A 16,937-nucleotide genomic window follows, 5' to 3' on the forward strand; every position below is an offset into this window, starting at 1 on the left:
CAGTTGGGGAGTGGGGTCCGGGGCTTGCCCCACTCTGTGCAGCTCCCAGAGACAGTGACATGTCCTGCCTCCAGCTCCTACGCATAGGGCAGCCATGGGATTCTGCATGCTGCCTCTGCCCCATGTGTCGCCCCTGAAGCTCACATTGGATGAGAACTGCAACCAGTGGGAGCTGAAGGGGTGGTGCCTGTGGACAGGGCAGCACACAGAGCTACCTGGCTGCACCTCCATGTAGGAGCCGGAGTGGGGGGCATGCAGCTGGGAGCCGCTTGAGGTAGGTGCTGTCCGGAGCCTGCAACCCTGACCCCCTCCTGCAACCTTAACTCCCTGCCACAACCCTGATTCCCCCTTCCAGCCTCCAAACCCCTTGGAGGTGTTCCAGCCCGGAACACTGTCCTGCATCCCCAGCGCCTCATCCCCAGCCCTACCCCAGAGTCCTCACCCCCAGCCGGAGCCCTCACTCCCCAGCCCCACCCCAGAGCCCTCACCTCCAGCCGGAGCCCCTTCCTGAAATCCTCATTTCTGGCTCCACCCCAGAGCCCGCTCCCCGCCAGAGTCCTCACCCCCACTCCCAATTTCATGAGCATTCATGGCCCGCCATACAATTTCAATACCCAGGTGTGGCCCTTGGGCCAAAAAGTTTGCCCACCCCTGCTCTAAGGTGTGGAGACTAACATGTGGAGATGCTCAGTTACCCAGGTAATTAAATGCTGTCTGAAAACCAGATGGTTAACTTTTACATGACAAAATAAGACTACTGATGTCCTGTGAGGAGAGCTTATTTATTTGTTTTAAAAACTATATCTCAATTTACATAGGTTTATTGTTACGAAAATATATTAAGAATAATATCCTTACTTTTGAGGAGGTGGGCATGGAAGTAAACCACCAATGTTTAGTTAATTGGTTAATAAAATAAATACACATCTTCTTAAAACGTTTTGATTATCAGGACTTCATTTTAGTGTCTCTCTCCTGCTTCTGGAAGTTTGTTTTGGTCATTAGTACAAGTAAATAAACATCTTTTTGCTAAAGAAATTACAACTTCAGTTTGTTTTCAGTGTAATCAAGTTGCAGTGGGGGAGGTTTAGATTGGATATTAGGAAAAACTTTTTCACTAAGAGGGTGGTGAAACACTGGAATGCGTTACCTAGGGAGGTGGTAGAATCTCCTTCCTTAGAGGTTTTTAAGGTCAGGCTTGACAAAGCCCTGGCTGGGATGATTTAACTGGGAATTGGTCCTGCTTTGAGCAGGGGGTTGGACTAGATGACCTTCTGGGGTCCCTTCCAACCCTGAGATTCTATGATTCTATGATTCTAATCAGATTTAAGACCTTTCAAAGGACAACAGCTATGACCTATGCTGCTTCACTGTAGTACACTCATAAACTTCCTTGAAGTACTGAATCTGTGGATGATCTTCCATCTTAAACTGCAGTTTAATTAGAAATAACCTTTTATTTACTGCCAGGCACAAGACTTGTTAAAACAGCAAGATCCTTGAGTAATTATTTGTGCATTAAATATACTGTTGTTAACTTGTTGAATAGGTTAAGTGGTTGAGATATTTTTCTATTAGTCACCTTCTTGGATTTTTGCGCTCTGGTAATTCTATAGTAAAAAGAAGATGAAGATGTTCTTGGGTTACATAGAAGGTGATGTAATTGAAAGATAGAATTAATGTTTCAGCCCTGACTGTGTTCCCACCCTAGTAAATGGTTACTGGTCTGCTGTATTGGACCCAACTTTTTGGATCCAGTGTGCTTTCAAGCCGGCTGAGTGCAGTCACAATCTGTAACTCTGGGATTCTAGCGTATGCTCCATGGGTGCAGAATCTGTCTGGCACCCTTCTTTGGGATGTGGAACTCTGCAGTCCAGATACCATAGGCCCTGGGACCAGTACAGGACATCCCAAGCCTCTCCAGTCACCTATGCGTTCCTCCCCAGACTCCACCTTCATGGGCACTCTGGTTTATAGTTTCTCATTAGGGACCACATGAGAGTTAAAGAAAATAACACAGACTTTGCAAAGGAACTTCTTAAACACACACATTTTGGGCAGCACAGGAGAGTGACAGATCTAGGCAAAGCAAGAAACACCTGAACCCAGTTCCCTCCCTCAAAATTCCTCACTAGTCCTGAGAGTCCTGGAATAAATCAAAATTCCTCCTGCCTTCCCCTCCTCCCCACTGTCCCCACTCCTCCTGGTGTGTGAGTGGGGTGGGACGGGGGTAAGAGGCAGGAGGGGTTCTGTCTTCTCTTTCTGATGAAAAACGGCTCCCTCTGCTTAGTGAGAGTCTCTCTTTTAAGAGCAGGTTTTGTCCATCTCTCTCTTCTCTTTCTTCACTGGGGAAGTTCCATGTACCAACACTCAGGTGCTCTGCTGGGCAGAGTCTCTAAGTCAATGGCTGTACTGGTAGCAACCCCATTGTTCTACCAGAGTAGAACAATACAGGGTTAATACCACTGTTTATTTCCAATATGTATCTATTCCAGTGACAGAATGGAAATTCTAATCCACACTGAAGGTTACAATTATAAGTGCTTGACATAAAACAAAAAGGAATTCATAAAATGACATATTCCCAAACTGTCACAAGTGTTTTTACATAGTTATACAATTTGTAACTAAAGTATAAGGCCCTAATCCTGCAAATTTTATGCATGTGTTCTGTCCTTCATGCCATTGGAGATTTTTTTTCAAATATTTTGGCATTTCGTCTTTTCGAATGGAGTTCTGCCAGGACAGATTCATCTCCCCATACAGTGATCAGATCCCGTACCTTCCGTTCGGTCCATGCTGGAGCTCTTTTGCAATTCTGGGACTGCATGGTCTCCTGTGATGATGAGCTCTGCATGGTGACCTGTGCAGGTGAGCTCGCCTCGCTGGCCAAACATGAAATGAGATTCAAAAGTTCATGGGCCTTTTCCTGTATACCTGGCCAGTGCATCTGAATTTAGAGCTCTGTTCAGAGCGATCACAACTGAGCGATCACACTCTGGGATAGCTCCCGGAGACCAATACTGTCGAATTGCGTCCACAGTACCCCAAATTCGAGCCGGCATGGCCGATTTCAGCACTAATCCCCTCGTCGGGGTGAAGTAAAGAAATCGATTTTAAGAGCCCTGGACGTCGAAAAAAAGGGCTTCATCGTGTGGACAGGTGCAGGGTTAAATCGAGATAACGCTGCTAAATTCGATGTAGTGTAGACCAGGCCTGTGTGACTGGCTGAATAAGTAGGGCTGAATGGACTTGCAGGCTCTAACATTTTACACTTTTTTTTTTTTGAGTGCATTTTTTTTAGATTTGTTAATTCAACTTTCATGATAAAGAGATTACAATACAGTACTTGTATTAGGTGAATTGCAAAATACTATTTTTTTGTTTTTTTACAAGTGTAAATACTTTTAATAAAAATAAGATGAGCACTATACACTTCGTATTCTGTGTTGTAATTGAAATTAATTATATTTGAAAATGTGGAAAACATCCAAAAATATAGTGTTCTATTATTGTTTAACAGTGCGATTATTTGCGCAATTAATTGCAATTAATTTTTTTAATCACTTGACAGCCCTAATGAAAATCTCTGCCAGACGTACATGTTAAACAAAACTAGGGAGATGTTCAACTCTAGTTGCAGAGCTTCAATTCTGATGTCTAAAGTGGGAGAATTGAATAAAGAGTATACTACTGTCTTATTTTTGTCGTGTTCTGCTGGACATTGTAAAACATACTGAAGTTGGTTGATATATATTGGATCAAAAGATGATTGTAGTAGTAGTTATCCTTCTAAAAAAGACAATAATTTTGAGCTTTTATTTATGTACCTTCATTCATACAACAGATTAGAACACTGTGCAAATGCAGCCATTTTGCTTCTTTGTTTCAGCCAAGGAATATTGCAGGACTTCTTTGGCCTTTGAAGGTTCAAATGAAAATGAACTTGGTTTTAAAGAAGGCGAGATTATCCAGATAATAAGTAAGGTAAGGGTTTACTAATCACTCAGAGTTTTCGTGAATGTAGTTGAAGTACAGAATAAAAGGGCAGGTCTACACTTAAAATGCTGCATTGTCACAGCTGCAGTGTTTCAGGGAAGACGCTACTATGCCAACGAGAGAGCTTTTCTCATTGGTGCAGTTAATCCATCTCCACGAGAGGCAGTAGCTCTCCTGCCAACATAGCACTGTCTACGCCAGGGGTTAGGTTGATATAACTACATTGCTCAGGGATGTACACTTTTTTACACCCCTGAGCAACATAGTTATACCAGTGTAAATTTATAGTGTAGACCTGGCCTTATCAGCAGTAGATCTCATTCTTTCCAGATCGGTTTTGTTCAGCATAAATATAAATTTATTTATATAAATTATTTTATTTTGGTAATAGATCCGAGTTTGCCCTAGAAGTTAACCATATGCTGTGCCATAATCTCATAAAAGCATGAAAATAGGTCCTTTCTTTATTGGTTTTGACCACTTTTCATTTGGCAATCACTTCCCCCATAGATTTCCAGGTGTGGTGGACTGGGTTGTAGGAGTGAGTTGAGTTCTCTTTTTAAAGAAACAGTTGAATTTCGCACTGAAATTTTGACATGCAATATTTAAAGTAAATATATTTTAAGCAAGGATTATTGTCAGTATGAAAATCCAAATGTTTTGTAACATTTGGGATCTCAGAATCATAGTACTTAACAAAACTGCTTTATGGTGGACAATCTGCCTTGCTACTTGAAGGAATAAACTTTGTCTGAATATTCACTTATTTGTGCTAATATGAAAGAGAGAGTCAGTGTTGAAAGGCAGCAGTTGCATCCCTAACCCATTTTATAAATGTTCTGCTGTAAAGACAAGAAAAAAAAGGGCTGAAAATCATTGGTTACTGCTTAATTTTCCTCACCTATAGTCCATAATCTTTTTATATTAATCATATTTTACTAAGTGGGATATTAGAGGATTGATTTAGGTGGGGAATTGGAAGCATATTAACTACAATCCAGTTTTCATGTTCATAGTAGTCTACAGTGAGGAGCATAAATACACATAAGCTAAGCTTCTTTAAAAGGATTTTGAGTTTTTCCAAGAGATTCCAACATGTCTTTATTGATAGCTGCAATGATTTTCTTGTTTCATTATTTGCTTGCATTACAGTAGGACCTGGAAGTTAGGTAGTGTGACAAAGTTCCTGCTCTACCTTGGTGGGTCTTGCGCTCACTGGTGGATTTGCTCGCCTTGGAGCTTCACGGCAGCCCTCAGCTTGGCCGTTTTTCTGAATTCACAGTCCAGGTTGACTCCTCCTGTGTCTGACCAGGAGTTGGGAGGATTTGGAGGGAACCCGGGCCTGCCCTCTACTCCGGGTTCCAGCCCAGGGCGCTGTGGAATGCAGCAGTCTAGAGTGCCTCTTGGAACAGCTGTGCAACAGTTACAATTCCCTGGGCTACTTCCCCATGGCCTCCTCCCAACACCTTATCATAGAATCACAGAATATCAGGGTTGGAAGGGACCTCAGGAGGTCATCTAGTCCAACCCCCTGCTCAAAGCAGGACCAATCCCCAATTAAATCATCCCAGCCAGGGCTTTGTCGAGCCTGACCTTAAAAACTTCTAAGGAAGGAGATTCTACCACCTCCCTAGGTAACGCATTCCGGTGTTTCACCACCCTCCTAGTGAAAAAGTTTTTCCTAATATCCAACCTAAACCTCTCCCACTGCAACTTGAGACCATTACTCCTTGTCCTGTCCTCTTCTACCACTGAGAATAGTCTCGAACCATCCTCTCTGGAACCACCACTCAGGTAGTTGAAAGCAGCTATCAAATCCCCCCTCATTCTTCTCTTCTGCAGACTAAATAATCCCAGTTCCCTCAGCCTCTCCTCATAACTCATGTGTTCACGACCCCTAATCATTTTTGTTGCCCTTCGCTGGACTCTCTCCAATTTATCCACATCCTTCCTGTAGTGTGGGGCCCAAAACTGGACACAGTACTCCAGATGAGGCCTCACCAATGTCGAATAGAGGGGTACGATCACGTCCCTTGATCTGCTCGCTATGCCCCTACTTTTACATCCCAAAATGCTATTGGCCTTCTTGGCAACAAGGGCACACTGCTGACTCATATCCAACTTCTCGTCCACTGTCATCCCTAGGTCCTTTTCCGCAGAACTGCTGCCTAGCCATTCGGTCCCTAGTCTGTAGCTGTGCATTGGGTTCTTCCGTCCTAAGTGCAGGACTCTGCACTTATCCTTATTGAACCTCATCAGATTTCTTTTGGCCCAATCCTCCAATTTGTCTAGGTCTCTCTGTATCCTATCCCTGCCCTCCAGCGTATCTACCACTCCTCCCAGTTTAGTATCATCCGCAAATTTGCTGAGAGTGCAATCCACACCATCCTCCAAATCATTTATAAAGATATTGAACAAAACCGGCCCCAGGACAGACCCCTGGGGTACTCCACTTGACACCGGCTGCCAACTAGACATGGAGCCATTGATCACTACCCGTTGAGCCCGACAATCTAGCCAACTTTCTACCCACCTTATAGTGCATTCATCCAGCCCATACTTCTTTAACTTGCTGACAAGAATACTGTGGGAGACCGTGTCAAAAGCTTTGCTAAAGTCAAGAAACAATACATCCACTGCTTTCCCTTCATCCACAGAACCAGTAATCTCATCATAGAAGGCGATTAGATTAGTCAGGCATGACCTTCCCTTGGTGAATCCATGCTGACTGTTCCTGATCACTTTCCTCTCATGTAAGTGCTTCAGGATTGATTCTTTGAGGACCTGCTCCATTATTTTTCGGGGACTGAGGTGAGGCTGACTGGCCTGTAGTTCCCAGGATCCTCCTCCTTCCCTTTTTTAAAGATTGGCACTACATTAGCCTTTTTCCAGTCATCCGGGACTTCCCCCGTTTGCCACAAGTTTTCAAAGATAATGGCCAATGGCTCTGCAATCACAGCCGCCAATTCCTTTAGCACTCTCAGATGCAACTCGTCCGGCCCCATGGACTTGTGCACGTCCAGCTTTTCTAAATAGTCCCTAACCACCTCTTTCTCCACAGAGGGCTGGCCATCTATTCCCCATGTTGTGATGCCCAGCGTAGCAGTCTGGGAGCTGACCTTGTTCGTGAAGACAGAGGCAAAAAATGCATTGAGTATATTAGCTTTTTCCACATCCTCTGTCACTAGGTTGCCTCCCTCATTCATTAAGGGGCCCACACTTTCCTTGGCTTTCTTCTTGTTGCCAACATACCTGAAGAAACCCTTCTTGTTACTCTTGACATCTCTCACTAGCTGCAGCTCCAGGTGCGATTTGGCCCTCCTGATTTCATTCCTACATGCCCGAGCAATATTTTTATACTCTTCCCTGGTCATATGTCCAACCTTCCACTTCTTGTAAGCTTCTTTTTTATGTTTAAGATCCGCTAGGATTTCACCGTTAAGCCAAGCTGGTCGCCTGCCATATTTACTATTCTTTTGACACATCGGGATGGTTTGTCCCTGTAACCTCAACAGGGATTCCTTGAAATACAGCCAGCTCTCCTGGACTCCTTTCCTCTTCATGTTAGTCCCCCAGGGGATCCTACCCATCCGTTCCCTGAGGGAGTCGAAGTCTGCTTTCCTGAAGTCCAGGGTCCGTATCCTGCTGCTTACCTTTCTTCCCTGTGTTAGGATCCTGAACTCAACCAACTCATGGTCACTGCCTCCCAGATTCCCATCCACTTTTGCTTCCCCCACTAATTCTTCCCGGTTTGTGAGCACCAGGTCAAGAAAAGCTCCCCCCCCCAGTTGGCTCCTCTAGCACTTGTACCAGGAAATTGTCCCCTACGCTTTCCAAAAACTTCCTGGATTGTCTATGCACCACTGTATTGCTCTCCCAGCAGATATCAGGAAAATTAAAGTCACCCTTGAGAACCAGGGCGTGCGATCTAGTAGCTTCTGCGGGCTGCCGGAAGAAAGCCTCATCCACTTCATCCCCCTGGTCCGGTGGTCTATAGCAGACTCCCACCACTACATCACTCTTGTTGCTCACACTTCTAAATTTAATCCAGAGACACTCAGGTTTTTCTGCAGTTTCGTACCGGAGCTCTGAGCAGTCATACTGCTCCCTTACATACAGTGCTACTCCCCCACCTTTTCTGCCCTGCCTGTCCTTCCTGAACAGTTTATAACCATCCATGACAGTACTCCAGTCATGTGAGTTATCCCACCAAGTCTCTGTTATTCCAATCATGTCATAATTCCTTGACATCACCAGGACCTCCAGTTCTCCCTGCTTGTTTCCAAGGCTTTGTGCATTCATATATAAGCACTTGAGATAACCTGCTGATCGCCCCTCATTCTCAGTATGAGGCAGGAGCCCTCCCCTCCAGACATTCCTGCCTGTGCTTTCTCCCGGTATCCCGCTTTCCCACTTACCTCAGGGCTTTGGTCTCCTTCCCCCGGTGAACCTAGTTTAAAGCCCTCCTCACTAGGTTAGCCAGCCTGCTCGCAAAGATGCTCTTCCCTCTCTTCATAAGGTGGAGCCCGTCTCTGCCCAGCACTCCTCCTTCATGGAACACCATCCCATGGTCAAAGAATCCAAAGCCTTCTCTCCGACACCACCTGCATAGCCATTCGTTGACTTCCACGATTCGATGGTCCCTACCCAGGCCTTTTCCTTCCACAGGGAGGATGGACGAGAACACCACTTGCGCCTCAAACTCCTTTATCCTTCTTCCCAGAGCCACCTTCTTTATCCTCACCATAGGACATTCCTCCTGGTGTCTGATAATGCTTGTACACCTCAATCCTCCAACAGTCCACGTTCTCACACTCCACTCCTAGTGCCTCTTGCTCCTAGCTCCTCACATGCACCCAGCTCCAGACTGCTCCTTTTTAAAACCCAGGTGCCCTTATTAGCCTGCCTTAATTGATTTTAGCAGCTTCTTGATTGGCTACGGGTGTTCTAATCAACCTGTCTTAATTGTCTCCAGAAGGTTCCTGATTGTTCTGGAACCTTCCCTGTTATCTTACCCAGGGAAAAGGGACCTACTTAACCTGTGGCTAATATATCTGCTTTCTATTACTCTCCTATAGCCATCGGGCCCGACCCTGTCACAGTAGGTTTTCATAAGCACCAAATGATTAAGACAATTCGTGCCCCAAAGAGCTTACTATCCAAGTAGGCAAGACTACAGAAGGAGACCGAAGGACATGTAGACAGAGTGATTTATCCAAGGTCATACAGCAGGTCAGCAGTGGAGTCAGGAATAGAACCTAGTCCAGTGTCCTTAATCCCAGTCCAATCTCTATCCACTGGACCACACTGCTTGCAAAGTCTAGATTTCTTAAAAATACTTATCACAGTAACTAACTCAATCCCAGTTTTTGATCTTATCTAAATTTCTGCACTTAATGTCATAGCGGTTAACATAGCTAGGGGTTGGAGTAATTAACTCTTTTCTATTTTTCAGTCTTCCTGTGTTCACTTTTCAAACAAAGGGAAGCAAAATTATAGATTAGCGAATGAAACGGGGACAAACATAGTTTCTGAGCCTGTGGCTGTCTTCTAAAGTAGTTTTTGCATGTTTTCAAAATAGAAGAACTGAGTTTATGCCAGTTTGTCTGTGCGGATAAATACTTCATTGGTTTTCTCCATAAGTGGAATGCTACTGAAAACCTGTAGGATAATGCATATTACTTACAAAGCACAATACACAGCAGTGGCACTATATTTTGTTTTGTAAAGACGGCGTTCTTTCATATCAGGTTAGATCTCGGTTTGCATAAGGATACAGTCCAGTCCTCACAAGGTTTTAAAATTTGTACTCATTTTAGCCTCCCATTGTTGCTTGGAACTGATGTCTCCACCTCCCCCTCTTCCCCTCCCCTCCCCCCGTCAGTTTCCCTGTATCCAGTATTAAATATAAACTGTCTCCCTTCGACTCTGACCATGGAATGAGATATATAAGGGCACTTGTATCCACTCAGATGCAATTGGAAGATTGGGGCCTTTCTGTGCTAAAGCTCATAATTGCTGGGTTCCTGGCATTAACAAAATTTAGTAAACTCCAGAGGATAATGTCAAGTTTGCAAAGAGACTTAATGGGAGAAATGATAAACTAATTTGAGTCTATAAACTGGCAGGGTGTCAATTTGGTTTTAGTTTCTTGCATTGGTGCTTCCTTCATTTAGCTCAGTGTGTTTATGAATTTTTTTGTTCTGAGATTCACCAGCTGTTCTGATTTGGATATGCATGCTAGGACCTAATCTTCTGTGGATAGAATGAGCCAGTTGTTTCTGTCAAAAGTAGCATATTTCAATCATGGTTTATTCAACCTGTATAAAGTGGTGATAGCTATTAATGTTGGAAGAAAAACCTTAAATAGAATTACTAAAATAATTTTAAGCAACTTGATTCTGTGCGTTAAGGGGTTGCAATATCCTGTAAAAAGGGTTGAACATATTAAACCCTCAATCCTCCAAAAATATGTGCTGTTACACTGAACTCTGAAACAGAAATACCTTTCTCTGGCTCTTTCTACTGTATTCTTAACTTGTCCCCTCCCATACAGATCATATTAATTTTCTCTCTTGCCTTTCTCAGTCCAGTAGTTCTCATAAAATTAAATCATTCAAACAAGATATAGCTATATATAAAGAGAGAGAGAGATTTGGAAGAGATCTGTGAATGTAAGAGAAATAATTTGTCTTCCAGGGCAGTGGCTAAGGTTGTGCAATGCATTAGGAGGTTTCTTTTATATCTACATTTCTTTATTCCACTTCCATTCACAGATCCCTTTCAAATAGATATTCTTACCAGTTTTAATTCTTGTTTTAAAACAAATAATAAAAAAACAAGTTGAATAGTAAGGACATCTGATTCTATCAAACCCTGAGCTACTCGCAGCTCCTTCCCAAATATAATTGAACTTTTTAATAAGGCTTCCTCTTGAAAAACACTGCATTTTTTTCAGTTGAGGTGAGATTTTACAACATTGGTAAAAGGAGATGGGTTTTTGTACTATATAATGAATACTTGTGCATGTTTTTTTTCTGGAGCTGTACTTGCTCCATAAAATGAGTAAATATTAAATAATGTTGTTCAAATAAATAGTACCATTTGTTGTTTTAGGATCCTGGAGAACAAGGATGGTGGAAAGGAGAGCTTAACGGTAAAGAAGGGGTCTTCCCAGACAACTTTGCTGTTCAAATACAAGAGTCTGATAAGGACTTTCCAGTAAGTTTTAGTGCTTTTTCTTTTCTTACAATCTAAAGAAAAGCCACAGATCCTTTGCCAGAAATGCAGATATATATAAAAAAATACTTAGAATCATCGAATATCAGGGTTGGAAGGGACCTCAAGAGGTCACCTAGTCCAACCCCCTGCTCAAAGCAGGACCAGTCCCCAACTAAATCTTAATGCATTATACCACATAACAATGTTATGATGCCAATTTTTTGATTCATTTTCAATTTGTTAGTACTATCAAAGCAGAAATTGAATTTTATATATTTAAAAAAATAGAGCTGGTTTTTAAAAAATGGAATTTTTGTTCTGTGGGAAATTCTGACACATTGACATTTGTCCTGAGTTAGGCCAAAAAAACTGAGACTTGGAAATTTTCATGGAACAGAAATTCCAATTTTTTTAAATTCAAAACAACCTTATTGAAACTTTTTTTTAGATAATTTGGAAATGTAAGTCAAAATGGGAAAGTCAAAAATAAATGAGAATATCTAATTGAAATACTTCATTTCAATTTGTTTCAAAATGTTTCAAGATGAAATTTAATCTTTTCTTGCCTCTGTCACTGTTGTGTTTATAATTAATTTTCCCCAACCCATTTAACTATTTTAAAGTTGTCAGGGTTAGCTAGGTGTCTGTGCAGTTATGGTTTAAGGTCTAGACCATTACATTATAAATGAAGGACTAGCTTTTCTAAGTGAGGTGCATGTGTTTGTACATTACCATGGTTATGTGAGTGTAGAGATATCAGATCTGCATATACACATTATGCATCTCTGAGCATAAATTAGACTTGTGCAAATATACACAGATCACTGACTTCAAAAATCCCAGTTGGAAGTTCACTTTGTTGCTTTAAAAGGTGATTATATTACACCTTTCTTCTGCTGTATACCCTAAGGGATAACAAACCTATCAGCAACAATAATTTTCCCTCAGCTGATACTCACCTTCTTGTCAACTGTTGTAAATGGGCCACCTTGATTGCATTGGCCTAGTTAGCACTACAAAAGTAATTTTCCCTCCCTTGGTATTGACCCCTTGTCAACTATTGAGAATAGGCTACTTCCACCTTAATTGAATTGGCTTGTTAGCACTGACCCCTCACTTAGTAAGGCAACTCCCATCTTTTCATGTGCTATAATATATATTCTTCTTACTGTATTTTCATTCCATGCATCTGATGAAGTGGGTTTTAGCCCACGAAAGCTTATGCCCAAATAAATTTTAGTCTCTAAGGTGCCACAAGGAGTCCTTGTTGTTTTAACTGTAGTCTGTAACCTATCATTTAAATCAGGTTCTGTACCAAATGACTGGAGGATAGCTAATGTGGTGCCAATTTTTAAAAAGGGCTCCAGAGGTGATCCTGGCAATTAGAGGCTGGTAAGCCTGACTTCAGTACCGGGCAAACTGGTTGAAACCATAGTAAAGAACAGAATTGTCAGACACATAGATGAACATAATTTGTTGGGGAAGAGGCAACATGGTTTTTTGTAAAGGGAAATCATGCGTCACCAATCTACTTAAATTCTTTGTGAGGGTTAACAAGCACGTGGACAAGGGGGGGTCCAGTGGATATAGTGTACTTAGATTTTGAGAGAGCCTTTGACAAGGTCCCTCACCAAAGACTCTTAAGCAAAGTAAGCTGTCATGGGATAAGAGGGAAGGTCCTCTCATGGATTGATAACTGGTTAAAAGATAGGGTAGGAATAAATGGTCAGTTTTCAGAATGGAGAGAGGTAAATAGCTGTGTCCCCTGGGGTCTGTACTGGGACGAGTCCTAGTCAGTGTATTCATAAATGATCTGGAAAAAGGGGTAAACAGTGAGGTAGCAAAATTTGCAGATGATACAAAGCTACTCAAGATAGTTAAGTTCCAGGCAGATTGCAAAGAGCTGCAAAAGGATCTCTCTAAACTGGGTGACTGGGCAACAGAATGGCAGATGAAATTCAGTGTTGATAAATGCAAAGTAATGCACATTGGAAAACATAATCCCAACTATACGTACAAAATGATGGGGTCTAAATTGGCTGTTACTACTCAAGAAAGAGATCTTGGAGTCATTGTGGATAGTTCTCTGAAAACATCCACTCAATGTGCAGTGGCAGTCAAAAAGTGAACGGAATGTTGGGAATCATTAAGAAAGGAATAGATAATAAGACAGAAAATATCGTACTGCCTCTATATAAATCCATGGTATGCCCACATCTTGAATACTGTGTCCAGATCTGGTCACTCCTTTTAAAAAAATATTTTGGAATTGGAAAGGGTTCAGAAAAGGGCAACAAAAATGAGTAGGGGTATGGAACGACTGCCATATGAGGAGAGATTAATAAGACTGAGACTTTTCAGTTTGGATAAGAGATGACTAAGGGTGGATATGATAAACATCTACAAAATCATGACAGTTGTGGGGCAAGTAAATAAGGAAGTGTTATTTACTCCTTCTCATAACACTAGAACTAGGGGTCATCAGATGAAATGAATAGGCAGCAGGTTTAAAACAAGCAAAAGGAAGTATTTTTTCACACAACGCACTGTCAACCTGTGGAACTCCTTGTCAGAGGATGTTGCGAAGGCCAAGTCTGTAAGAGGGTGCAGAAAAGAACCTAGAGAGTTTAGAAATATTGATTCACTTTGGAATGAAATTCACCTGGAAAAACTCAAACTAAAAGATCTGTCAGAAAATAACCTGAAGTACAGATATCTGGGAGGTGGAGATATGCTGGAAAAAAAGTATAACCAAAAAGTACCCCTTTTATTGCTAACTGGACAGCAAATTAGAGAAGAACTTCCAATGCAATATGGCATCGAAAAGCCATTGTGACTTTTGTGGGGATGAATACACAGAGGCCTTCGACTGGAGGGAATTAAATATAACAATAATTGAGGGGCTGGAGAAACTTATTTATAAGATCTAAATGGATTTAATATGTATATTGTAACCAAACTTCTGCCAAGGATTGAGGCACAATATATTTCACAAGTATTTAAGGTCATGAACACCATGGAAGGCCATCAGTTGTTTGGTATGCCTTACTGCTAAATGATGAACTAGCAATCGGCTGAGCCCTCAAGGGTTAACACATTGTTGTTAATGTAGCCTCACACTACACGGCAGCACAAATGGAGGGAGGGGAGACAGCATGCAGAGAGAGACAGAAACGCATACCATGTATGTGAGAGAGACACGCATTGCTCCTGTAAGTACTCTGACCCCACTCTGAGTACATTGCCTTTTTAAGTAGATCAGCAAGTTGAGACAGCAGCTGCTGCCAGCAAGCTCCCTCTGTCCTGAGCCCTATCGTGTCAGCCCCTGCTCTATGGAAATGAGATGCAGGAGAGGGAGGAGGGGGACACCCTGACATTAGCACCCCTCTTCTCTTTCTCTCCCCCCGTCCCCCTACCCGCACAACAAGCAGGAGGCTCCCGGGAGCAGCTCCAAAGCAGAGGGCAGGAGCAGCACACGGCAGTGGGGAGAGGGACAGCTGAACTGCCCAGCAACTGATAGCCTGCTGGGCAGCTGCTGCACAGGGAACTTAGGGGAGTGAGGGGCTGCTGGTCCACCCTGGTTCCAAGCCCCCACCAGCTAGCCCAAAACGGCTGCTCTTCCTGCAGGCAGTGGACAAAGCAGGCAGCTGCCAAACACGGTTATAAGGGAGGATTGCGCAACTTTAAACGAGCATGTTCTCTGATTGATCAGCAATGTAACAACGTTAATCGGGACTACTTTAAGTGAGGAGTTACTGTACATCAGTATAGCCAGGAAAATATTATATGTCTTATAGTGACTTCAAAAAATATTAAGGAAGTTGGCTGTGTTAATTCATAGGAATGTGCATTATTCTAGAAAGTCACCACTCAGGTTTCTAAAGAAAAGACAAACAAAAATTAGCAATAAAAATAACAGGGAATGACTACACTGTGGTGATTGTGGTTAGCAACATTTTACAATTGCATTTCTAATAACATTATCCTCAATGCTAAGTTTAACTATAACTCTGTACTTTTGCTACATTTCATTGCTTGGATGATGAATCTGTTGTTGGTCAGGCAATTTCAGTACTACTATCTGATGAACACTAAAATCCATGGAATCAAATCCACCCTCCTCCTTTTCTAATAGGCTCTCCACTTGGCAAGTGGTATAAATAGTGACAGGTTTCAGAGGAACAGCCGTGTTAGTCTGTATTCGCAAAAAGAAAAGGAGTACTTGTGGCACCTTAGAGACTAACCAATTTATTTGAGCATGAGCTTTCGTAAGTCTTCACTATTGCACAAAATCTTTAACATAAAAAACTTTCAATATTGACTCATTGCAGCGAAACTTCTCAATATTTAAGATTATATTTTTAAATTATTGATATCAATGTGGAAAATGGAAATATTTATATTGATCCAAGTATACTGTGTTGTGTGCATATGGAGGTTGCCAGGTTGAGCTGTGATGTACAGGAAGAAAGGAATGCTGCATTCAGGGTTGGAGAAGTGAATCATTCTGGGTCTTTAAGCAGGTTATTGTAGAGAGAGTCCCCAAATCCTTCAAGCTACTGAATGCAAACCCCATCGTCTTCAATACGACTTAGTACAGGAATTCACCTGCATGGAGCAGCTTTCAGGTAAAGGCAGTGGATGGCAACTGTAATCTACTGTTCATTGTGGGCTGACCTAAAAAACCCCAAACTGATTCACTTTAATTGCAAGTTGGTGTTGACGTTTGAATCTGATATGTCTGCTGCCGCCCAGCCTCACAGGAAATAATGTTGATTTTCTGTTTATTCCAAATAGAACTCTGATAGGATTGAGCATTTCTTTCTGGGCTGAAAACGGAGTCTGGTTTCATTCATTAATTTTACTGCACTGTTTTCTGTGACCGAAGAAAGAGATTAATATGAATTTTCATGCATGGTTAATTTTTAAAACAAGCCTTCATGCACATCATTTGTTCAATAAACAACTGTTTCTGCTAATAGGAGCCGCCGTACTCAGAAGTTTTACTTGGCATATAAGGTCTCACTCTGGGAATTTCCTAAAAGCTTTTATAATATTTTAATGACACTCTCTGACAATTAAAGTCCAGGGGAAATCCTCGTACAAAGTGGAGGGAAATCTGTCTACAGCCAGAGCCCTGGGGCCAACAGCTGGGGCAGTCAATATGGTGTCTACACTGACACTGTGCCAACCTAATTACATCGACCTAAGTACTACGCCTCTTGCAGAGGTGGAGTTATTAGATCAACGTAGTGTGCAACTTACATTGGTGGGAGCAACACTGTAGTGTAGACACTTACATCCAACTCTGTAGTATAGACGAAGCCTTAGTGGGCAGAGGGCTTTTGCTGAGTAGTATGTGAGCAGGCAGCGGCAGGAGGGAATAGAGGGGGAAGAAGCAAACATGCAGAACAGAGAAGCAGAGACAAAAAGCAAGCTAGCCAATCGGTAGCCTCTGAGCCTAGTGTGGCCATGGGGAAAGCTAGTGAGAATGTTTGAGATACGTTGTCTAACAAGGCTTGGCGCTGTAAGCTAAGAAACTGAAACCATTACTTTGGTTCCTCCTGCCTTTGGAGAAGCAGGACTTCGTAAACAGATATTTCTTTGTTACGGTTTTGTTGATCACTAATTTCTATCCCAACTGGAACATCCACAGCACCCCAAATTTTGACTAGCTGCTCAGGTCCAAAAGGGGCAACATTATATTTTAAAAGAGT

The 16,937-nt window shown here is 42.3% G+C and overlaps 1 protein-coding gene across 4 annotated transcripts in view; it reads left to right on the forward strand.

The window, feature by feature from the left end:
• The window catches only part of CD2AP (CD2 associated protein), a 158,566-nt gene that overhangs the window by 107,396 nt on the left and 34,233 nt on the right, over positions 1 to 16,937 (forward strand). For all 4 annotated transcript variants that reach the window (XM_073335813.2, XM_073335810.1, XM_073335811.1 and 1 more), the window contains 2 exons: positions 3,893 to 3,987; positions 11,116 to 11,220. In XM_073335813.2, coding sequence (XP_073191914.1) covers positions 3,893 to 3,987; positions 11,116 to 11,220 — 200 coding nt within the window. The remainder of the gene's footprint in view (positions 1 to 3,892; positions 3,988 to 11,115; positions 11,221 to 16,937) is intronic.

The sequence above is a fragment of the Lepidochelys kempii genome, chromosome 3, assembly GCF_965140285.1.
Source record: "Lepidochelys kempii isolate rLepKem1 chromosome 3, rLepKem1.hap1, whole genome shotgun sequence".
Taxonomy (NCBI): domain Eukaryota; kingdom Metazoa; phylum Chordata; order Testudines; family Cheloniidae; genus Lepidochelys; species Lepidochelys kempii.